Source organism: Hippopotamus amphibius, chromosome 2, assembly GCF_030028045.1.
Source record: "Hippopotamus amphibius kiboko isolate mHipAmp2 chromosome 2, mHipAmp2.hap2, whole genome shotgun sequence".
In the NCBI taxonomy this organism is placed as follows: domain Eukaryota; kingdom Metazoa; phylum Chordata; class Mammalia; order Artiodactyla; family Hippopotamidae; genus Hippopotamus; species Hippopotamus amphibius.
Genome location: NC_080187.1, coordinates 54967597 through 54991849, shown reverse-complemented (window position 1 = coordinate 54991849; position 24253 = coordinate 54967597). Strand labels below are relative to the sequence as shown.

The following is a 24253-nucleotide window of genomic DNA, read 5'->3' as shown; positions in this document are numbered from 1 at the left end:
ACAATTTAGGGACCACAGTGAGGGGTGTCACTCCTCTGTCCAGAGTTTCAGGTTCTCCACTAAACCTCAGCTTTCTGTTTTATGATCTCCCCTGGGTAACCACCGCACAGGACAACGATTTGAGTTTTTAGTTCTTTGGCTAATATTTTGCATATCATCCTTAATCTTTTATCAGAAAGTTGCTGTTTTCTTTTAAATCTATAAAGTTTTAACTTAATTTCTTTTTTCTATTTATTTGTTTATTTATCTACTTATTTATTTATTTTAGGCTGCATTGGGTCTTCGTTGCTTTGCACGGGCTTTCTCTACTTGTGGTGAGCAGGGGCTACTCTTCGTTGTGGTGCTTGGGCTTCTCACTCCGGTGGCTTCTCTTGCAGCGGAGCAAAGGCTCTAGGCGTGAAGGCTTCAGCAGTTGTGTCTCACAGGCTCTACAGCGCAGGCTCAGTAGTTGTGGCGCATGGGCTTGGTTGCTCTGCAGCATGTGGGATCTTCCTGGACCAGGGATCGAATCCATGTCCCCTGCATTGGCAGGCATACTCTTAATGACTGTGCCACCAGGGAAGCCCAATACCAACATTTCTAAATCAGCTATTCAGAGAATGACCACTTAGATTCTCAGGTCATCCTAATCGTTGTCTTCTTCTGAAGGTTTTTAAAAATGGATTGCACTGCCTCAATGTATAATAGTATAGACTACCGGTAAAATTAAAATTAGACAATCAGGATTGGCAGGGAACTTAAAGGTTGCCCATCCCCCATTCGGGGATAGACCCTCTCCATAGCATCTCCTCTGAGTGTCCAGCCTTCCCATCATTGAGTAATAGATGTAACAGAAAAATGGAAGGGGAAAATAAGGGCCCCAAATAGTGGTGCTATTTTCACATCCCAGCAGATGGGCCACAGAAATAGGTCACCTGATCTGGTTACACTGAATTTTCTCCAGCAAATAATAAATGACCCTGATCAACATATACTTTTGTTGATCTGACTGCACAACAGCCATTCAATCAAGTAAGAGACAGTTCTGTTTCCACTGCCGGCAGGAAAGGAAAGTATTTTCACAGTTCAGCCCAGGAACAACTGCACTTCCCCTTCCTTCACACCTAGCTCCCCATTTGCTTTCAAAACCACCAGTGCCCTTTATTCATTGCTCTGCCATGCATATACGACTCTGTATTAAACAAGACAATTCTTAGCACAGTATTTGGCACACAGGGCTCAGTGATTTGTAACTACTTCCATTAGTACCAGCAGACTGCATCTCCCTTAGAAAGCAAATTTACGATTTTGAAGAGATGCTATTCCCGTAGGTGAGGGGAGCCTCAGATTTACAATAATGTGATGTAAGAAATAAGACCTGCTGCTTGCCTGAAAAGGAAGACAGGTATCAAAAGCAAGGGTAGCGTTTTAGTGTTTGGACTCGGTTCTAAGACAGTAGTGTTTTCTTGAAAACAGGTTGAGAATGCTGCATAAGGAAGCAGGGATAAGTAAAAGCATGCCTATGAATATGCCACGTGAGGGGGAGAGATGCTCCACCACTGTTTTCGTACATGCACGGGGCACGCATGCGCGTGTGTACATGTGGCTGCCTGCACTGTGGTTAAACCTGATTTGGCTGTACCAAAACTATGTGAGAGTTCGAGCAGGAGGCATGGAGATGCGTGACTGCTGACTTGGCATCCTACCCAGAGCTGGCAGGAAGGAGGGCGCCAGGAGCTGAGTATCTCCGGGAGAACAAGCCTCAGAGAACTGACAGTTCCCTCCAGAAGTTTGCAGAGTAAGCTTCCAACCTGCCCATTAACTCAAACTGCCAATGAATGCCTGAATGGCACTTGGGTTTACATTCCCTTTGATACACATATTGGGGCTTCCGTTTTCTCCTGACCTCCCGGCAACAGGAGGAAACATGGAGGGACAATTTAATCCCAATTTTACAGCTCAGAAAACTGAGGTTCCTCCAGAAGGCCACTGATTTGCCCAAGCTAGCCAGCTGCGGCGTCTGCAGCTTTCCTGGCCCCTCCCTGGACTAGTTCTCTCTTCCCCACCAAGTGGAGACCCTGCAGCAGGACAGGGGCTTGGAATGGAAGGGCTCCAGAGCTCCCTGATGCCTTCATGTTGCCTGGTCTGATCCTCACAATGCTGTGAGGAAGACAGTGTGAGTTTCACTGGGAAGAAGGGGTCTATTAGAGGCACTTACGATAATGAAAAGTGAAAGCTGACAACAAAAGAACCAAACCCCAAAATATAAAACACAGAGGGGAGAATTTAAAACACCTAACAGTCCAGGACCCATCAGCATGAGGCCCTGAGTGGTGCACATGCCAGAAAGGGAAGCTTTGGGATCGTGACGCCTGAGGGGCCAATCCTGAGATGCATGAAAAGGACCCCTTATGTTCTTGCCCCTTTGAAGGCAGAGAAATGCAGGCTCTCTCTATATAATTTTTCACTGAAGTGGTTAAAGTAGAAAAACTACTTGGAATTCAACAGTCATTGGAATGAATAATCACATTCCCCAACAATGCTAAATAAACAGACGGGGTGGGGGGGTCTTTGGGGGAGGGAGGGTGGGTGGGTGGTTATAGGGAAGGTGAACGCCACCTGGTGACTTTCCTGGCTGGAATCAATAGGTAATAAAAAGGCAGCAGCCTCTCCTGGGGTGGATAATCAGAGCACACAAGGCTGCAGGTGCCCAAGAAAGCAGCCCCCTGGACCGGGGGCGGAGCCAGGAGCGGGAGATCTGAAACTGTAAATGAGAAACCATACACATGCAGACAGGATGGGCCAACCAGAGACATCTAACCAGAAAAGAGAAACGGGGAAGGGAAGGGATCAAGGTGCCCAAATACCCCTCTGGGATCCAAGTCTCATCTGGGAGCCACTGGTGCCAAACCAGCCAGTGGGAAATAAAGTGTAATCTTGGCAATTCTAAGTCACGAGATAAGAAACACGTGCTATTGGGATGACAGACCATTCCAGTGGCTGATAACACTTGAAAACCTGAAATAAGAGCTGGATGTCAGAATTGGTTCCAAGACCAGGACGGCTGACCAGCCAAGGGAATAGACGTGTTTCACCAGAAGGGTGGTACGAGGCTTCCACAGAACAACTTGTTAATGTAACTTTTCCCTCCATTCTGACTCCTTGACTGTACAGGCTTTCTGCTTCAGGATGGGGGCAGCTCCTCATTCTGTCACTATCACCTTCTCCTGCTCTCCTGGGATTGGAACATTTCCCCCAATACCAATGTGAATGCTTCCCATTCCCCAGGAGTGCTGTGGCCAAGGGAAAAAAAAAAAGGTTGGATACACCTAGCAACCAAAACTTGCTCCTCAAAATGGAACCAGCACGTGCAAGAGAAGCTAAGCCCGGGCACACTGTTGAGGGCGCCTCCCCAGGGAAAGGGCTCATGACAGCCCCTCCCCTTGACCTATGTGACTTCCGGCAATGAGCCACCACCTCAGAGCCTCAGTTTCCCGCCTCACCGTGAAAAATGAGAACAGTGCCCAGCATCCGGAAGGATCTCAACAGATAGATGCATTGCTTCCCCTGTTCCCTGATTTCAGACCAGCACTAGACAGCTAAACGACACGGTGGGCCACTCAGACAGCTTGGTAGCCACTGTCCAGCTAGCATCTGGAAACTGAGGTTGCAAAACAACATTCAACAAAAACCAGAATACAACTACTGATTCTAAAAGGAATCAAGAAGCTAGCTGACTGTGGGCGAGCTGCTGACTAACTGAAATCATAATAGAACTGTTTTCGGCAAGACAGGGGAATCGAGAAATCCAACATATTCGATTTAGAGGCCAGCTGGCCACGGTGAACCAACCCTAGGGCTCCCTGCTTTGACCTCAACACCCGGCTGGCCGGCTCTGCCCTGCAACCCCAAGCAGGGCCTGCGTGACCGGGCCCCTCACCTCGCTCTCAGTACACAGGTCCCAACCCTGCCCTCCTCCCCCAACCGAAATCTCCATCTTGGCGCCCTGCCCAGCGCAGGTTCAAGGCCCACTGCCAGGCCTCCCCAAGGCAGAGCGCGACCAGCCTCTGCGAGCAACCTCCCCAAATCTGCCACTTCAGTCACGGGTTCCAGCTGTCCCGGATCTGTATCCGCATTCACCCGTGGTGACCCACAGAACACACCAGTCAGCACCGACTCACCAGAAACCCACGGAAAGGGGTGCCGCAGAACCAAAACACCAGCGTTCTAAACAATCTGCCGGTACTCAACGTACGTGCCTGGCTCCTGCCGATGGACTGAACAGAATAGTGATGGAGCTCCAGACCCTGCCTTCAGAGAACTTTAGGCCTTGCTGAGCTCCATCTGCACGCACAGCCAGCACTTGTTTATTAAAGCACTTAATATGCTCCCGAGCGATATTCATAGATCTGTGCTGTATAATTAGATGAATGAACCAGAATTTGCTGCTTTCAGGAAAATGCAAAAAAAAAAATCCAGCAATCTGACACTGAAGCCCGATTTAAGGAAAAAAAAAAAAAGATGGTTTTTTGGATTAAGCTCATAAAGTTAGATGAAATGTGCGTGTTAAAATTTTCAGTGCTTGACATACGTTCAATAAGTCGAAACACAATGTTATGAATCTAAAAAAAAATCTCCTGAGTGACTGGAGGGTGAGGGAGACAGACATATTTCCCCCAGAAAACAGAAAGTTGGTGTAAGTAAATACACTCTAGATACCATAAGGAAAATGGCTTAAATACACAGTGAAAATGGGCACAGTGGGGGAGGGGGCTTGCCCCAGGCCCAACCCACCAAGGATACTGCTTTCTCTGCAGAGGCCATTTATGGAATCGCCATACCCCAATAACTGTGGGGCGGAGGAGGAGTTCGAAGGTTACAGAGATGGAGAAACAGGCTAAATGAGTGGGCCTCCCGGTCCGAGCTCAGGACAGCGGGATGTCCACGCTTAGATGTTCTTCCTGAAACAGAGGATGAGAGCACTCTTGCTGGTGAGGACATTCTAAGCCAAAGCACAAAATAAACGTGGATCAATCTTAGGGACCAGAGGGCCCACGCGCATGCACTCTGAGAGAAGTGAAGGATAACACCGGTGCACAGTAAGTCAAGGCAGCGGCTGCTCGGCGCTGGTGAGCCGCCACCCACCCCCTGGATGACCAAGGAGGTGGACACCACGTGGACCCCAGCCCCGGGTCAGGCAGGCAGGGAGGCTGAACTTCATTCAGGGTCAGCAGACAACTAGACTCCTGAGGGGAAAGACCGTGAGGTGTTCACAAGCCCCCAGATCACATCTAACTACTTCACTAGAACCGTTACAGAGTCGATGGCAAGAGAAACACAGGACGCTGTGCAACTCACAGCCTCTCAAAGACTGCCGTCCTTCGGGAATGTTCCAAGAGCTCTCATTTCTCAAAGACGTATGTGCCAGCCACTGGCTAAGCATTTCACAGGCTGCATCTCACGTCATCCCTCACAACAGTCCCATCAGGTAAGCACTATCACCGTCTCCATTTTACAGATGAGGAAACTGAGACTCGGGGAGGTTGAGTAACATTCCCAAGGCCACAGAGCTAGAAAGTGACAGAACTATGTATAACTGATTTACTTTGCTGTGATGCAGAAATTAAGACAACATTTTAAATCAACTTTTCTCCAATAAGGAAAAAAATGACAGAACTAAAAAGCGAGCTCAAATATATCTGATTCCAAAAGCTATGCTCCTTCCACCATATTATACAGGAAAATGAAGCATCAAGTAAGAGGAGTAAGAGTCTGGGCGAGATGACGCTCCTTGTGAGTGAAAACCTGAGTCACCGAGAGGTTCACATGGTGCTGGTGGTTTAGGACGGGAGGGGAGATAAATGGGCCCCGTGATAGCAAAGCATCGAGCACGGGGCTCCCCAGGATCAGAGTTACAATTATTCTTATTTAACACTCTTACAAATATCCCAAAGAGAATGCACAGGGAAACAGTCAGGGCTGCAAAGGAGCTCTAACTTCCCAATGATGTGAGCCTGGGCAAATTACCGCTGTGCTTAGGTTGCCTCACCTGTAAGGTGAGAAAAAGAGTGGCTCCTACTCCAAAGGAAAATTTAGGGCTTGAGGAGGCAACGCAGTTTTTTCCAACAGTGCCTTGGTTGTTTAGAGTCACCAGGATCCCCTTCCTAGAGATTCTGATTCCCTAGGCCTGAGAGAGGAGCCCAGAAAAGAATGGGAAAAGAAACTAGCAGGGCGAAGCTCAATAAATGTTAGCCTAAAAAAAGGCACCAAGCTCTGGGTGGTGATGAGCTGAACTCATGGGAAGGTTACAGGAGAAACTTCACTCAAGTAGGGAAAACGTAGACAGTAAAGTTTAACATCGACATGGACAGTGTAATACATTTAAGGGAAAAAAAACTGAAATCATGGAACAGCTCTGTGGCAACACAGCGACCTCTGTCATTGCAGACTGACTGCCATCCTACTGTGGTCACAGAGACAAAAAAAAGAACAAAATCGTTTTGTCAAGCACCACTGCAAAAGATCTAAAAACAAAAAGAAATGCACTACCCACTATCCCCTAAAAACTTAAGAGAATCATCCACACTGGGGACACTGGTGGCTGCCCATTGAGAAAAAACTTGTGAAACCCGAGGACAATCACCTTAATGGGCTGTCATGGGGAGGGCACATCAAGGGGACCAGAGAGATCAAGGCCAGTGAACCCTGGGATAATCTAGCAAGTGAGAGAGATAAGATAGGCTCCCGACCTTGACCACAGGAGAAGATGCCTCCACACCCCCAAAGAAGGCAATATAAATGCATTACTGGGTTTGGACAACCGTGTGAATGCAATGAGTTGGGGTCCCCTGGGGTCAGAACCAGAACTGTTTTCTAACCTCTGCATGAGGGATCTGAAGGTGAATGCGTGTGGAATAATTAAGGCTGCAACAGGGCTCTGCCCCTCACCAAATAGGTGACCAGTGGCACCAGCACCTGCCCTTCAAAGGGGACACAGCCAAGCCCTCCCCTGCTGCACTGGCTCCTAAAGGCATGGGTTTGGCCTAACATGATGACTTTTCCTGTTTTCTGGGAGTTCTCGGAGATCTAGAGATGATAGCAAGAAGGGTAAATACACGCGAGACGAAAAGACAACCCTCAGAATGAGAGAAAATATTCGCAAACGAATCCACAGACAAAGGATTCATCTCCAAAATATATAAACAGTTCATCCAGCTCAATATCAAAAAAACAAGCAACCCAATCAAAAAATGGGCAGAAGACCTAAATAGGCATTTCTCCAAAGAAGACATACAGATGGCCAAGAGGCACATGAAAAGCTGCTCAACATCACTCATTATTAGAGAAATGCAAATCAAAACAACAATGAGGTATCACCTCACACCAGTCAGAATGGGCATCATCAGAAAATCTACAAACAGTAAATGCTGGAAAGGGTGTGGAGAAAAGGGAAACCTCTTGCACTGTTGGTGGAAATGTAAATTGATACAGCCACTATGAAGAACAGTATGGAGGTTCCTTGAAAAACTAAAAATAGAGTTACCATATGACCCAGTAATCCCACTACTGGGCATATACCCAGAGAACACCATAATTCAAAAAGACACATGCACTCCAATGTTCACTGCACCACTATTTACAATAGCCAGGACATGGAAGCAACCTAAATGTCTATCAACAGATGAATGGATAAAGATGTGGTACATATATACAATGGAATATTACTCAGCTATAAAAAGGAACGAAATTGGGACATTTGTAGAGACATGGATGGACCTAGAGACTGTCATACAGAGTGAAGTGAGTCAGAAAGAGAAAAATAAATATCATATATTAACACATACATGCGGAATATAGAAAAATGGTCCAAATGAACCAGTTTGCAAGGCAGAAATAGAGACACGGATGTAGAGAACAAACATATGGACACCAAGTGGGGAAAGTGGGGCGTGGGATGAATTGGGAGATTGGGATTGCCATATATACATTACTAATAAGAACAAAAAATCAAATTGTACACTTTAAATATATGCAGTTTATTTTGTGTCAGTTGTATCTCAATAAAAGTTCTTAAAAAAAAAAAAAGGGTAAATACAGAGAGACACATACCATCCTTCTCCAAACACAATGGAATTGTTAATAGGAGTAACACGGACAGTGTTCTAGGTTTTTTTATTTTTTTAAAAAAACCAAAACACTAAATTGCTCCCACTGGCCTCACCCTTGGCTTGGGTGTTGAAGCCACACTTTGTATTCTAAAGACAGATGGAGAAGCATCACAGATGCACTGAAGGTCTCCAGCTAGGGAATGAACTGGGTTTAGAATCTACCACCCAGGGTCCACCACTGCTGCTCATCCATCCAGTGATTCTTCTCCAACACGCAGGCCAAAGTCCTCGGGGGACCAGACCGAATTGACTATGGAGCTCAGCAGAGCCATTCCCAACACCCACCCTTCCAGCCAAACCATGCTGAAGTGTGGGGGCCACACCCTCACAAACCCTTAAGCCTGCCCCGTTCTTAGAAAACAGTTGCTTCGTATCTGAGCCCACCTCAAGTATGCCTGGCTGACGTTAAGTCTAACCTGGGAAATGACTCAGTAACGGGTCTTCATTAAGATTTAACATTAAAGTACCCTATTACCCAGTAAGTCCCCTTTCTCAGTATTTACCCTAGAAAAACACGTGTGTGACAGAGGCAGGTGCAGCCATGCTTACTGTAACAGCATTTGTGTCTATAGAGGATTTGGAAATAACTTAAGTGGCCATCAATTAGGCTAAATCAAAAAACAGTTTAGGGACTTGCCTAGTGGTCCAGTTGTAAAGAATCCACCTTCCAATGCAGGGGATGCGGGTTTGATCCCTGGTCAGGGAACTAAGATCCCACATGCTGCAGGGCAACTAAGCCCATGTGCCACAACTACTGAGCTCGCGTCCCTCAACTACAAAGAAAAAAACTCGCACGCCACAACTACAGAGAAGCCCTTGCACTGCAGTGAAGAGCCCACACGCTGCAACTAAGACCCGACACAGCCAAAAATAGAAATTAATTAATTAAAAAAAAAAGTTTAGCCTTCTGATTCTAAGGAAGGCCATGCAGGAGTTAAAGAAAATCAATACGACCTTAACATACTGACTGGAAGCCATCACCAAAATGGGGGGGGGAGGGAGAGGGGGAGGAAGTACAATACTCCTTGCAGTGCACTTAACTTTTCTTAAGTTCCGTAGGTATAAATGCCCAAGTATGTTAAGCATTTGAAGAATACCAACAAACAGCTGTTAACCTCTGGGGAAGGACTGGGATTAGGAGTGGTTGTCAAGGAAGAGTTTGTTTGCTCTGGAAGGTTTGCATTTTTTTTTTCCTACAGAGAATGTGTTCACGTACTACTTCTGTAATGAAAATTTCATTTCGCCATGTAATTTTTTTTAAAAAAGAAACTGACCCTGTACGGTACATTTCAGTCATGTGTCTGGGAGCAATTTCTACCCAAATCTGACACATGCTTCCCAGGAGGCTGAAAGCTCAGCAGTGCAAAGAAGTGGGCTTTACAACACAATCTTGTTTCAATATTAGAAGCCCAACTCTGTGACTCTGTGGATGGTTCAATTCATCCGCCAGGTCAAGGAAGAGGCAAGAAAAAAAGAGAAAGCCGTGCCAGGGGGCTTCTGGGTCATTCAAAGGGATGTCCTAGGAGAGATTTCAGTTCTTCTAGTTGAGCATCCCAGCTCTCCAACACGCGCACCCCACCCCCACCCCCAAACACACACACGGACTTGCCAATAATGGCAGCCCTCGCCCAACCACACGTAATCCACACCGGGCCTCGCCGGCTGTGCCTCAGACTCTTCCATCTGGGAATCAGGATTTCTAACATAAATTCGGATCCCGTGGGCTAATGAGAAGGAAGAATCTGACCACCACATTAGACAAGCTCCAAAATATTATTTACTCCCCGGGGCCACCTACCCACACAGAACACTGATTTTTAAACACACACACACTCCTCCACCTCTTCAAAACACTATATGAAACGTCCTTAGAAACACAAAATTCTAATATTAAGGACCTAGGGTAGGCAAGACTAACCTAGGGTGATAGAAATCAGAGCTGTGGTCCTTCAGATGGGGAGAAGACTCACTGGAAAAGGTCACAGGGAACACTTCAGAGGAAATGTTCTGTCTCAAAATGCATTTGTCAGAACTGATCAAACAGCACATTTCAGATCTGAGCATTCCACTGTATGCAAATTACACCTCAATTAAAAAAAAAAAACAAAAAACCCTACCCCAGCACAGTTTCTCTGCCGGCTGCAGCAGAACTTTGAGCTGTCCTATCAGACATCTGAAATCTCTGTTGTGCTATGTAAAGAGCACAAGTACCATGGCGACAGTCACCATCATAAAAATAGATAACGAGATTAAAATGGATACAGGACACAGGAATTTAAGAACGGCACACCAGGAGCAATTCGCTTTCGGCAGAAGAAAAATAGAATAGGGGACAGGGAGTTTTTCATTCCCCCTGCACTTTGAAAAACAGCCACTGAGTGTGGATGTTTTTACTAAAAGAGTTTTATGGCTTCCCAATACTCAAAGGACAAAAAAGGCTGAGAGCTGTTATTTCTTATCGTATTTTGCCTTAAAAAAAAAAAAAAAAAAAAAAAAACTATGATAGCCTAAGTTTTTCCCACAGCCACTGTTCTGTGGCCCAGGGAACCGATTCATAGCAATTCGACAACCCTGTGTGAGGTTCAAATGATACTGAGATAAAGGAACCTGGACCCTTTATCATCACATGCACAAAGATTTCCAACTTTAGTTCTCAGTTACCACGTTCTGCCTATGTTTTTTACATACATCTCAAACTGATGCCCCTTAGGCGTGCACCCCGAAATTACTCCACATAAAGACAGCACTTTCTTGCCCAACACTGATTTTCCCAAATGCCAAAATGTAGGCATGAATCAGTTGGCGACAGAAATCTTGCATTCTTCTCCAAAATATGAGATAACCCTCTGTTCTCCTTGCAGAGTTTCTCTAAGAAACGTTTGCTAAGTGATTTGGCCCTTGCAGTGCCCCCAACGAAAATAAAAGAAGTAATCCAAAAATATAAGGAAGAAAATTTTTAAATTTTTAAAATCAGGCTGAATTCTAAAGTAACCATATATGTAAGCAAAACTGAGGCAAAATTAAACTTCCACACGTAAGCTACAAATAATAAAAATGAAAAATGAAAAAAATTTTCTTTCAAACCACAAATTCACTGTCTGATATAAACTAAATATATGCGTTCCTGGAAAATCCCACCCAAAAGTTTCTTTGTCTGTCCCTCTGTCACTAAGCCTACAGAGCAATCACAAGGCTCAGACTCATCCCTGGTGTTGGGATGGCATTTAACATACTGTACCTGGTGATATAAATCTGCAGCGGAGAAAACGAAGAAGGTGGTCAAGGGCACTCTCACGTCCTCCACAGCCAAGCAGAGGACTCGGGAGTAAATTAAAGGGCCCCATCTTGATTCGTTCATTCTACTGAATACAACTGGCCAATAAGCACATTAGTCTTCCACATGTCAATCTATTTTATTTATTGTTATTTGCCATTTCCACCCCACCCCACCTTCTTGCTTTTTCCTCAAGACAAAATTCAATTTTCAGCAGCCCTGGGATCTCTTCCTCCTTTCTAAAATGATCCCAGAGGATCTCTTGAAAATGTCGGGACCCACTTACTAACATTTTTTAAAGAGCTTACAATGACGACGTTGACCCCAGTACTATACAACTAGAGGTATATCCCATATTCCATGTTACCATTCAGCTTTGACAAGTCACACAATAACCCAAGAACTGGAAAGGACTTTGCAGGCCAGCCTAATTCCTGTTCTCTTCTATAGCACCCCTAATCCACAGCATTCAGCCCAACTTGAATACCTCCAATGATGGGGAGCTCACTACTCCATGGGCAGACACTTCCACCGTTGGTCAGGCCTGCCAGCTAGAAAATTCCTTTTTCGATGGAACTGCTCTTCCAGTCTTTAGGGTTAAAAGGAAACTTAAAGCTCATCACCTTCAGTGTAATCATTCAACAGATAAGAAATCATGTAATGCAACTATTCTACAGAGAAAGAATCTGAAGCTAAAGAGGAGAAAGCAATTGTTCCATCCATTGGTCATATTCCAACACCAGGAGCAGAAATGAACAAGTCGATTTTTTCCTATACCCAATAACCACGAAAACACTTCAAAGTGCTATTGTGTACCCAATCCTGCGAATGTCCTCTGGCCATTCCTGATCCCACAGCATCCTAGTCTCCTTCCTGTGAGTGAAGTCTTATTTGTTTCATGTTTCTTTTATTTTTATTTATTTTAGTGTTCATCGAGCCTCTGAGCTCTGGGCACTTTTTTTTTTTTTCGTTACTCCGCACAGCAGGTGGGATCTTAGTTCCCCAACCAGGGGCTGAACCTGTGCCCCTTGCATAGGATGCATGGAGTCTTAACCACTGGACCCCCAGGGAAGTCCCTGTTCATGATTCTTTTAAATCATGGCCCTGCAGTGGTCCAAATGTCACATGACCAGCAGAGGTCATTAAAACTAGATCCTGTGATTGGATTGATGAATTTCTGACCCAGTTATGAATGGGATTCAATTCCTAAAAAGCCTCATCCCACTCAGGGCTCATATTAAACTCAGAAAGGACAGAACAATCTCGAAACTTTTTTCCCACATGATCTGCCCCCTCCTCGGCACCTAGAGGACCACCAGGGTTACACTGTGCTTGTCTGTTTATGGTTGATCTCCCCCTTTCAATCAGATCATCAACATCAGGTCAGGGACTGAGCCTTCCTTTGTGACTCCAGTACCTAGTCAGTGTCTGACACAGAGCAGGTAAATACTCAAGATTAGTCACTGAATGAATCATCTACCTTTACCCCATCCTGTCCTTGAACCATAAAATGTTTTTAAAATAGTAGTGTTCAAGAGAATGAAGAGACAAACCACAGGCTGGGAGAAAATATTTGCCAAAGACACATCGGATAAAGGACTATTATCCATAATATGCACAGAACTCTTTTTTGTTTGTTTGTTTGTTTTTATTTGCACAGAACTCTTAAAACAACGATAAGAAAACAAACAACTCAGTTTTAAAAAGGGAGCCAAAGGCCTTAACAGATACCTCACCAAAGAAGACATACAGATAACAACAACAACAACAAAAACATGAAAAGATGTCATCACAAGTCATTAGGGAAATGCAGATTAAAATGAGATACCACTACCCACCTAAGAAAATGGCCAAAATCCAGATAACTGACAGCAAATGCTGGTGAGGATACAGAGCAAGAGGAACTCTCATTCATTGCTAGTGGGAATGTAAAATGGTGCAGCCACTTTGGAAGACAGTTTGGTGGTGTCTTACAAAACTAAACACATTCTTACCATATGAGCCAGCAATTGCCCTCCCTGGTATTTATCCAAAGGAGTTGAAATTTTACGTCTACACAAAAACCTGCACACAGATGTTTATAGCAGCTTCATTCATAATAACTGCCAAAACTTGGAAGCAACCAAGATGTCCTTCAGAAGGTGAATGGATAAAGACACTGGATGTACACTGTGGTACATCCAGATAATGGAATATTACTCAGTGCCAAAAAGAAATGAGCTATCATTACATTACTGATAAGAAAACAAATATCAAATTGTACACTTTAAATATATAGTTTATTGTATGTCAATTATATCTCAATAGAAGTTCTTAAAAAAAAAAGAAATGAGCTATCAAGCCATGAAAAGACATGGAGGAAGATTAGATGCATATTACTGAGTAACAGAGGCCAGTCTGAAAAGACTATAAACTGTATGATTCCAATTATATAACATTCTAGAAAGAGCAAAACTATGGAGACAGTAAAAAGATTAGTAGTTACCAAGGGTTGTGGGAAGGGAGGGATGAATAGGCAGTGCACAGAGGACTTCAGGGCAGTGAAAGTTCTCTATATGATACTAGGAGGGTGGGTCAAAAATTATCTGCACTCTGGCTGTAGAATTTAATTAACTTTTAGAAAAGACAAATACATCATTTTTTGACACAATCTCTTTGCTTTTCAATATACTTTGTACATCTGTCAACAAGCTTTCGTATTTCCTCCTTAAAAAATGTTTTAGGCTGAGCTGCAAGCCACGAATGCACCACAGTCTTCACTTCTTCATTGAAAGTGAATCTTCATCCTCCTAGAGCTGCTTTCAGGGGACCAAAACAGGTGAAAGTCCGAAGGAGCAAGATCTGGACTATACGGAGGATGCTTTAACACCTCAAACTAAGTTTCTGCAGAGTGTCAATGGTGTGGGCAGAAGTGTGTGGACGTGCATTGTCATGCAAGATCACAATGCCCTTGGATAGCAGTCCTTTGCATTTAATCTGAAGTTTAGGCTTCAGCTCTTCAATAAGTGTCTCTATCCATTCATACACACTTCTTCACAATACAACACTTTCTCCATACTGCACACAAAGTCTTCAATAAACAATGGCACCAGCTACACCTTCAGACCACAAAAAACGAATCACTGCAGGCTGCTCTTCTTTCGTGCAAATCACAAGTGGAGCATCCATTTTCACTCCCACCGCAGTTACAAATGAACTGATGCAACACATTCACACCTGCACAGCAGTGACTGGGGAGACAGTAGCCTTGAACGGCAAGCGCCAATAAAACACTACGGCCAACAGAAGTTTTAATATAGCCAGAGTGTGGATAATTTTTGACTCACCCTCGTATAATGGTGGATACATTTGTCCAAACTCAGAATGTACAACACCAAGAGTGAACCCTAACCTAAACGATGGACTTCGGGTGATTATGACGGTGTAGGTTCAGCAGTTACAACAAATATATCACTCCAGTGGGGGATGTTGATAGCTGGGGGGGGTTGTGCATGTGTGGGGGCAGGGAGTATGTAGGAAATCTCTGTATCTTCCTCCCAATTTTGCTGTGAACAAAAAACTGCTCTAAAAAATCAAGTATATTTTTAAAAATATACATATATATATACACACACATATTTATATGGCAGTGTTTTTCCCACTGTGATATACATACACACTATAAAAAAAACAGTAAATTTAAAATGTAAAAAAAGGAAGTCACTCAACTCATCCATCTAGAAATAACCAATATTCGTATTTTGGTATTAGAATTAGTATATTTCCTTCCAGTCATTTTCTATGCACTTGGTTTTTTAAGATTTGAAGTCATATTGTAGATGCACCTTAACTTCTAGCAGAAACATCTGTCCATGTTATTTTAAAACTATTCCTAGACATTATTTTTAACGACTATAGTATTCCATTATAAAGACACATTCATCAGAATCACTTCTGGATTACTTCCAGCCTAGTCAAACCATTGGATATTTAGGTTGTTTCCAATTTTCCATTATAAAGGGAAAAAAAAAAGAAAAACTCTAAATAATCTCTGTGCGCAAAGTATCAACTACATTTTGGATGTGGTATTATCTTACCAGAATGTATGAACATTACAATTCAAATTTTAAAAGCTAAAACAGACTTTACATTTATCCCTCACTGAAATTCTTTTTTAAATTTGGGCCCTCAGTCTGGATATCTCCGAACCTTGGTTGATCTACTAAATAAGCAATTCCTCCCACCTCTACACCATCAACAAAGCTGACAAACATACCTTCTGTATCTTCATCCACGACGCTGGAACAAATGTTGAACAGCTCAAGGCCAAGAATAGAACTCTATGGCACTCATTTTCAGACCCCTTTCCAGGCTGACTCAGTGCCACTAATTAACAGTTTTTGCATACGACTGTCAAATTAAATTAATAACACCACCTAGCCCACATTCCACCACTTACTTAATATGGACCATCGTATCTTAAGAAAGTGTCAAATAGTTTACTAAAGCCAAAGTGTGCTATAGCTGCTGCATCATTTCTCTGATCTGGTAACCGAACCATCACATAAAACAGGAAATGGGTTTAATTTGATACAATTCAGCTGACTTCTGGTTATCCCTACATCCTACTGCCACACTTTAAGCAGTTAAGCACATAGCATTTCAGTTTTGACCCTTTCTCCCCCAAAAGCAATATTTTAAAATAATCAGATTGAGCACCTGTAAAAAGCAGGGTGGCTCTTATTCAGTCCCTGTCACCTGTAGCTCCCCCAGGGAAGGGCTCTGAATCACAGGTGGCTAAGGACCCCCAGGGTCAACTGTCTCCAGACCACAGAGATCTGAACTTAGTCACTTCAGCTGGTCCCAAATCAGCCCAGTTTTCCAGGAGTCATTTGCATTCACACCTTGAACCAATTATTCCGTGGCCATTACAAATCCTGGATTATCAGTCTCTGGATCCCGGAGGCCTACCCCCAGGCCCATCCTAGGAAGAAGGAAATCAGAGAAGAAACGACACAGCCCCTCTCTTTGCCGTTCCTTTCTTACTGACTCACAGAACCAAAGCTCCTGAGACTCTAACGTCTTAACGGTACTTGGCGGTCGTGACTCACATCTCACCAAGTTATTACCCTGACACCGTTCTCAGAAGATACGTGCTGGGAGCCACCCGCTAACCAGGCCAGCCAGAAGTGGAAAATGGGAAGGCCTGAGAGATCCCGGGGTTGCTTGAAATTGGCTTCACCATAGAGAACATAGCCCCAAACAGTCTCTACTTAGTACCATTCCGACCATCAGAAAAATCAAAGTGCCAGCCGGCAGCAACTCAGAAAGTGCTGCTGACCCGCCTAAAACACATCACCTGCACACAAAGCTCTCAGATTCCATGTCACACTCCCTCCGGAATCCCTCCAGAGGCCACCCAGAGGCTGGGACAGCGATCCCAAAGTCCCTACTTGGACGTCAAGTCTCTTGAAAACTCAGATCACAAACCCAAGGGCGACTGGATTGATGCAACAGACAACAAGAGAACAAGGGCGGCTGGGAGCCCCGGGCCATCTGTCGCCCACAGGGGGGCAGCCGCCACCCAGCTGCACTGGCCAGCCTGATCTGACTCTTTACCAGAGTCCCAACTCCAGAGGTTTTCTGGATGGCTCCCAATTTTTGGTCCCAACGACAACTCGTCTGGAGGCTGAACACGTTCTTCAGGCCTCCCTTTTACAACCCCTCCACTACCCTTTGATCCTAACCGATCTTTCCAGCCTGACTGCTCCCTCCTCTCTCTCTTCCGCACTGTGTACACCCCTGACTCCATGCTGCGGCCCGTGCTACACCCCCCACCTGTGCAGCACCATGAGACACCCCAAAGGGGTCCTCCCAGACTTTCTCCCCTATTCCAGAAAGTTTTTCCGAGCCAAACGAGCTCGGCCCCTTCTCCTGAGCCCTATGGCTACTTATTTTTCATCTTGGCATTTCATCACCTTGCCCTGCTCCTTAATCACAGGTGGATCGTATCTCTCCGTGGCGCTTGTAAACTCTCAATCCCTTCCTTGTGCTTCCTTCCTCCTCCAGCATTAATAAGGGTAGCTCTGCCCAGGAGCAGCTTACTAAATACTTCCTAGATGTGAAAATGCTATATAACTGTTTTTCCAACTGTGGGCTATAATCGATTACAGGCTGGTTACATCGACTTAGTGGGAGACAATAAGCATTTTTAAATGAAAAGTAATGGAATAGAAAATAAAAGTTCCAGAGGAGACTGCACCAAGCAAGAGGTAGTACTCATGAACTTAGATTTTTACAAACATGATTGAGTGTACTAGGTCACGATGTAAATTTTATTTCCTGATGTAGGTCACAGTCGAAACAGTGTAGAAAACACTGCTCTATAACTAGTAGATTAGCTCCACCAGTGCTCCATGCAACTTTTTTTTCTGACAGTTACATATTCCCTCAAAAGAAAAAATTATCTGATGGCCACCTCTCCGCACGCGAGTCAGCTCCCCCTGCTAGTTCACTGATCCTGCATCGCAGAGGAACAGGGAGGCTAAGTAACTGCAATTACATTCTCGCTCATTCTGCAACTTTTTGCAATCATCCTTCAAATTCACCAGCCCTCAGATGTTGCAAGTTGAGGCCTGGGGAATTTGTTCAGCAAGTCACCCTTGCAACAGGAAAGCAGAATTCAGAGCTCGGGAGAAGCCCTAGCTCCCCTCTGCAGGCGGGTCGCTGGCTTCCTGGGAACTGGCAAGGGCCCTGGTTAGGAGGGAGCTGGCCCTCGAAAGGCACTATCCCTAGGCCCCAAATTTCCTCCTTCCTCTTTTAGATCATCTTGCTGCCCCCACGCACACCTCCAAGGGGACACCTGGACTAGACTGAAGGTCTTGGTGGAGAGCAAAATTCAATGTGTTTCAAGGCTCAGCAATTTGTGCTTAGTGAATTCCATATTACTTCCCTTCAATCTCTAATCCCACCCTTCTGGTTAGCAGAGTAAGTGGCCCATCCTCCTTGGAGTCTCAATTTCTCTGAGCTGCTCTGCCAACTTCATGTTCAGAACCGGGTGATATCATCTGAATGGTAAGACAGAACAGAGCCTTCCAACTCAGATCCCCAGTCCCCCTCACCAGCACCCACTACTGCCCACCCTCCATGACCAAGAAGACACTCCCCAGAGTAGCTTCCCTCCCCTGGCTTTGGCAACCTTTCCCCCCTACACACCCTGGTTTCCCACCAATCTCAGAGCCACAGCTGCTAGCAGGACACCTATGTTTCCACGTCTCGGCAAACACAAGAAACCTCTCTAGAGCCTGAGTGTCAATTACTTCTCTCCAAAACACACATTTCCGATTTCTCCAGTTACCAACTACAGCAGCTCCAAGGCCCTGGCGTGTAATCAATTTCCACAAAGAATTAATTTCCATTCATCTCCTTCCTTCACCCTGCCCCTGTCAGCAGATTTTCAACAGTAATGCTTCTAAAACCTACACTCTTTTCCCTTTCCAGTTATCCCAGTCCAAGCCCTGGGCACTCCACAACTGTAACAGCCTACGAACTGATTTGTCTCCTAACATGACTTTAAAAAATCTTTCTAAATAACCTTTCGTTACATCACTCTCAGGCTCAGAAACCATTACGATCTCCCCAGTACACACACAGTAAAATGCAATCCCCCAGTCTGGCTTTCTAGGATGTTCACAACCTCAACCATCGTTCCTCTCCATCTTTATTTCCTACTGTTCAGGAAACATCCCCTGGTCTGGCCAAGGCCATCTCCTTGTGTCTCAGGAAAATCATGTTCATTTGCACCTCATGGCCAACCTCAAGGGTCTCATGCTCCAAAAATACAGTTCTGGTGATTCCTACCCTATTCCTTCTGTGAATGCCAAAAGCACCTATTCTACACCTCGCAGTCTGACAGGTAATTGTGCCCTATCTTGATGTCTTACTTCCCATGCTCAAGGCTGTCTCCCCCAACCCCATGAGATGATAAACCGTGGAAAAAATCATCTCATGTATCTTTTGCATCCTCCTCACTGAGTTAAGTGTCTGAACCTCTTCTCGGGTAGTCCCTTTCTGACCTCTCATACCTGTTACTTCTTCCTCCCTTGCCTTTGGCCTTTGTGAGTTATTCTCCACGTGCACACCTTCTTTCATAACTTAGGACTCTGAGTCCATTCCCCAGCTCTGACCTTGCCTTTGATAGTCCTCCTGTCCCCCAGCGTTTGCAGTCACTTAGGTGGCCAAAGCACGCTAATTTGAACTTGAGCTCTCAAATCACTTCCACCTGGTCAGCAGGCTTTCTAAGGCCGTAGATTTCTTGGGTGCTTATCTCCTAGATAGCCTGGCACAGTGCTGAGAACGCAGCAGTCCCCCAGAGGTACCTGTGGAGCTAAACTTAATTGCTAAGTTTCCTAGTGTTTCAAGTTCCCTGAGACCCTGACCGCTGTTTACACAGCACCTTGGGAGGGTGACAAAAGGTCTTCAATACCTGTTGATCACTCACTTTCAGGCAAAATGCACCAAATACACTTTTCTAGAAAATGGGGTGTAAAGAACGGATGGGTGGCCTGCAGGTAACCCCTGCACCTGGCAGCCAGGCATCAGGAGAACGCCCTCCTGCGGGAAGCGTTCCAAAGCCACTGGGCATTGGCCAAGGGGGCCTGAAATCAAGGCTGCAGGGGCACCCCCCTCGCCGCCTGGCAGGTGGGCTTCTTTAGATTTCTGAGTCCGTCCCAAAGTGAAGGCGCAGAGCCCTGAACTCCCAGGCACGGAAGAAAATATTGCCTTTGAAATTGTTTGCACATGAGAAACTCCCCGTCCAGGCCCCACCCGGGCACCCCACATGCCCACAGTGCCAGCGCCGAGGAGGGCCAGGGGCCGCCGGCGAGGAAAGGCAGGATGAAGGCGCGCAGAAGGAAATGGGGGTGGACAGAGGGCAGAGGGGGAGCGGGAGGGTAGGGGCCAGCCCCCGAGGTGGAGGGTGTGTCGCGCCGCGCGTCCCGGAGCCCGGCACTTGCCCGCCTAGCCGCTCGGCGGAGCGGGCAGGAACGCGCGGGGCGCCGGGAGGACTGGGCCGGCGGCCCGGCCGGAAAGGGTCAGGGAGGGGGCAGGTCACCCTCCAGCGGAGAGGCGACTCCCGACCGGCGCTCAAAGTTGGGGAGGGGATTCCTTGGCGAGCGCCGGCGGCGGGCGAGATAAACAAGGCGGCGTACGGGAGGGCGGGCGGCCACCCCCTCCCGGCCGGCGCGGCCACTGCCGCAGCGCCCCCGCGCCCCGACCGGCCGCTGCCCTGGCGGCCCCCGCCTCCCGGGCCCTCCGGCCGCCGGCCCGGCCCCCGCGGGCGTGCGGAGCGTGGGAAGTTCCCGGGCCGCCCCCATCCCCGGGCTGCAGCGCCGCGAGGTCCCCGCGCAGCTCACCTCGCCCCGCCACGAGCGGCGGCGCGGGCCGGGCAGCTCCGGCTCGGACGGCTCGGCTCGGCTCGGCTCGGGGCTGCGGCTGCCGCGGCCCCTGCCCGCCCGGCGCGGCCCACCGCCCCGCTCGGCTCCGGCCGCCCGCCCGCCGAGGCTCCGTTCGCGCCCACCTGGCCGGCCTGCCCTCCCTCTCCGGGACACTGCGCTCACGTACGCGGCCGCGGCCACAACCCGGCCCGGATTCCCCGCCCGGGAAGGGAGCGGAGGAGCGCGCCAGCCAGCGAGCGCCCGGGCGAGGCTGGGGACACACCCCCTCGCCGCCCGCCCCCCGCCCCCCGCCCCCTAGCCGCCCGCCCCCCGCCCCCGGCGCCGCGCGCGCACGCCGCCTGCGAACCTCTCGCCGGCCACGCGCGCCCGCGCCCCGCGCCCCGCGCCCCACACCCCCACCGCGCGCCCGGCGTACACACCCCCGGCCGCTCGTAGACAGTGGGCGCTCAATAAGTGCCCGAGCGACTCCTTGCGCACATGCGCACTTGAACCTGACCGAGTGGTGACGCCCCCGCCCCCACCCCCAAATCGGACCCGGCGGCTGCAGCCCCGAACCAGACTTGAGGGTTTGCCTGTTTTCACTGAACCGCCAAAGTTTCTTGCTGTTGTTTTTCCGGGCCGGGCTCTGGGACGGGCTTCTGTGAGAGAGGCCGAGCTCGCCCCAGGGCGGGAAAGGCCGCGGGGAGGCTCCGGGCGCTACCGGCGGGCGCTTGGCGGGGGCGATCGAGACCCAGGCCGCGCAGCGAGCGCAAGGCGAGAGGAGGGAACGTCGGAACCAACCTTTCCATCTTCCTTTGCTTTAATGTTTTCTTCTCCATCTTATGACATTTTACTCGATCTCACTCGTTCGTAGTTGTAAAGTGAGGCGTTATTTACTGTTTCTGGAATTAACATGAGAGAAAGTTAACTATTAGCTTTCAGCCCTTATGTAAACAATACCAGTTGCTTTTGGCACCGTTAGGCTCTGGCTTTTGTATAATTTGTAACAAGGAGAATTGAAGCTGTTCCATTGTGTTGCTCTATGTTTTTCAGAGATAAGACCAGAGCCACAACGGTAGTGGGGGCCCCAGTGCCTCTATGTATGGGCATATAGAGTCATATTCGAATAAATTTAAAGGGTAGAAGAAGCACATCCCCTCCCCCCCAAAAGTTTTAAAATATTTTTGGACATACTTGTTGAGTTTGCAGTCAGTTCACCTTCAATTTGAGGTATGCTGTTTTTCTTGCAGAGGCAGTGGGGAGTGTGCAGGAAAGGACTAAAGGCTTTGCAATCAGACAAGCCTGGTTTGCAATCCTGATTTTACTGCTGAACTAGTTTTATGATCTTCAGCAGGTTTTTTTCTTTCTGAACGTCAGTTTCTTTATCTGTAAGATGAAATAAAAAACATATATATAGTGCCTACCTCATACCGGATAAACACTAAATATTATTTCCCTTCCCCCATCGTCCACCATTTGTTACATAAGAAAAATATCTTAAAAAAAAAAAAAAAAAACCAAATTCCTATAGGACATTATAGTTCTCAACGGGCGGGGGGGGGGGGGGGGTACGATTTTGCCCCCAGGAGACATTTGGCCGTGTCTAGAGATATTTTTGATTGTCACAACTGGGGGCAGTGGTGCTCCTAGCATCTAATAGGTATAGGCCAACGATGCTGCTAAACATCCTGTAATGCACAGGACAGCCCCACACAACAAAGAATTACCTGTTCTGAATTGCCAATAGTGACATTGTTGAGAAATCCTGCTATAGGCTAATCGTGCCATCAAATAATTCACCAAAGACTGGTTCTACCTTTTAATTACCATCCTCAAGGAGACATTTTTGTTTTGCATTCAAAAGAACAAGAATGAAAGCATTTGGGGGGATCACAGCAATTATATTAATATTCAAAGCCTTCCCTTAACATGAAAATGTAGATTAGAATTTTATATTTTATTATTAAAGGACTATTTTACTTAACAACCAATGTATGCGCCCTTATTATTAAGGTATCCTATATTATGTATTACTACAATTCACGAGTAGTTCTCAGTTCTGTTTCCCTTTTTCCTCAAACAGTGGGTGTTTACTCATTTCTGCAGATTCACCTCTCTGCTATATCCCTCACCTATCCTTAAGTTTATAATATAGTCCCTGCCCCCAAGGAATATCCAGCCTGGTTGGAAGTGGATGAATGCACATGCAACAATTAAGGAACAATACAAGCTAGCATATAATTAAGCTTTAATTGCAGCACCCAGACTAAGGTGGCACAGAGGCGAGGGAAATGAGTTCCAGCAACAATACCCTGGGACTTCCCTGGTGGCGCAGTGGTCAAGAATCTGCCTGCTAATAATGCAGGGGACACGGGTTCGATCCCTTGTCCGGGAAGATCCCACATGCCTTGGAGCAACTAAGCCCATTCGCCACAACTACTGAGCTGGTGTGCCACAACTATTGAAGGCTGCGCACCTAGAGCATGTGCTCCACAACAAAAGAAGCCATCGCACTGAGAAGCCTGTGCACCACAACGAAGAGTTAGCCCCCGCTCACAACTAGAGAAAGCCTACATGCAACAACAAAGACCCAACGCAGCCAATTAATTAATTAAAAAAATAACCACAATACCTAGTGCTGACTGGCTGAGGTGTTCCATAAATGTTTGTTGAATGAAATGAAATAGTGAAAGTGTTTGACATGAGATAGGACCCCAGCTAGCATATAAGTTCCACTCCAGTATTTAAACTGCTAGACTTTGTAAATGGATATTGGTGCCTGACTGTGAGTTTATTTTTCTTAAAATATCCAGTTCAAACTTGTAACCCAAACTATATATTTCCTAAAATGATGGAATTTTAATAAAACGGGAACAATCATTCATTTGACAACTATGTGAGTGAAGCAGCATGAAGCAACAGAGTCTCTAAATTTGAACAGAACCCAGAGCTTGTTCTGTTTGAGACAGGCCATCAAAAGGCATGTGCTCTCTTACAGCATATACTGAATGACTATCCCCTTTGACTGCAGGTATGTACTTGTCAGTATGCATTCCAGAGTTTTGCACATTAACACAGACTCAGAACTTTCCCTCATAAACATCCATTCCCAAACACACACGCAGCATTCAGCACCTTCACACAGACTCCAGGCCCTGTCCTAAACACACACTGCATAGGACACAGGACATAAAGCAAGATGTGCTTACAAACACTATAACTGGTTGGTTTCCAACCTTGGCTCCATCCGCCCACCCCCACCCCCACCCCCTGCCCTCTCATGAGTAGAGCTTGCCCTCCCTGGAGGCTGTCCCATCCTAGAACTGCCCTTCACCTTGCTTCTTCCCACACCCTGGCCCCCAATTAAAATGTAGGTATCTGGTACCTCCTTTCCATTAAAGTAATTAGCTTCTCAGAGA

General features: G+C 46.6%; 1 protein-coding gene across 6 annotated transcripts in view; it reads right to left on the bottom strand.

The window, feature by feature from the left end:
- The window catches only part of ZNF395 (zinc finger protein 395), a 41836-nt gene extending 19791 nt beyond the window's left edge, over positions 1 to 22045 (bottom strand). For 2 of the 6 annotated variants that reach the window (XM_057721547.1, XM_057721546.1), the window contains exon 1: positions 20814 to 21029. Coding sequence is in view for 1 of the 6 variants with exons in the window: in XM_057721543.1 (XP_057577526.1) it covers positions 21636 to 21673 (38 nt within the window). In the remaining 5 variants the exon portion in view is untranslated. Of the gene's footprint in view, positions 1 to 20813; positions 21064 to 21635; positions 21737 to 22028 lie in introns of those variants that run through there. The other 4 variants (XM_057721543.1, XM_057721548.1, XM_057721545.1 and 1 more) reach the window with 4 other exon arrangements.
- Between the last annotated feature and the right edge of the window lie 2208 nt (positions 22046 to 24253).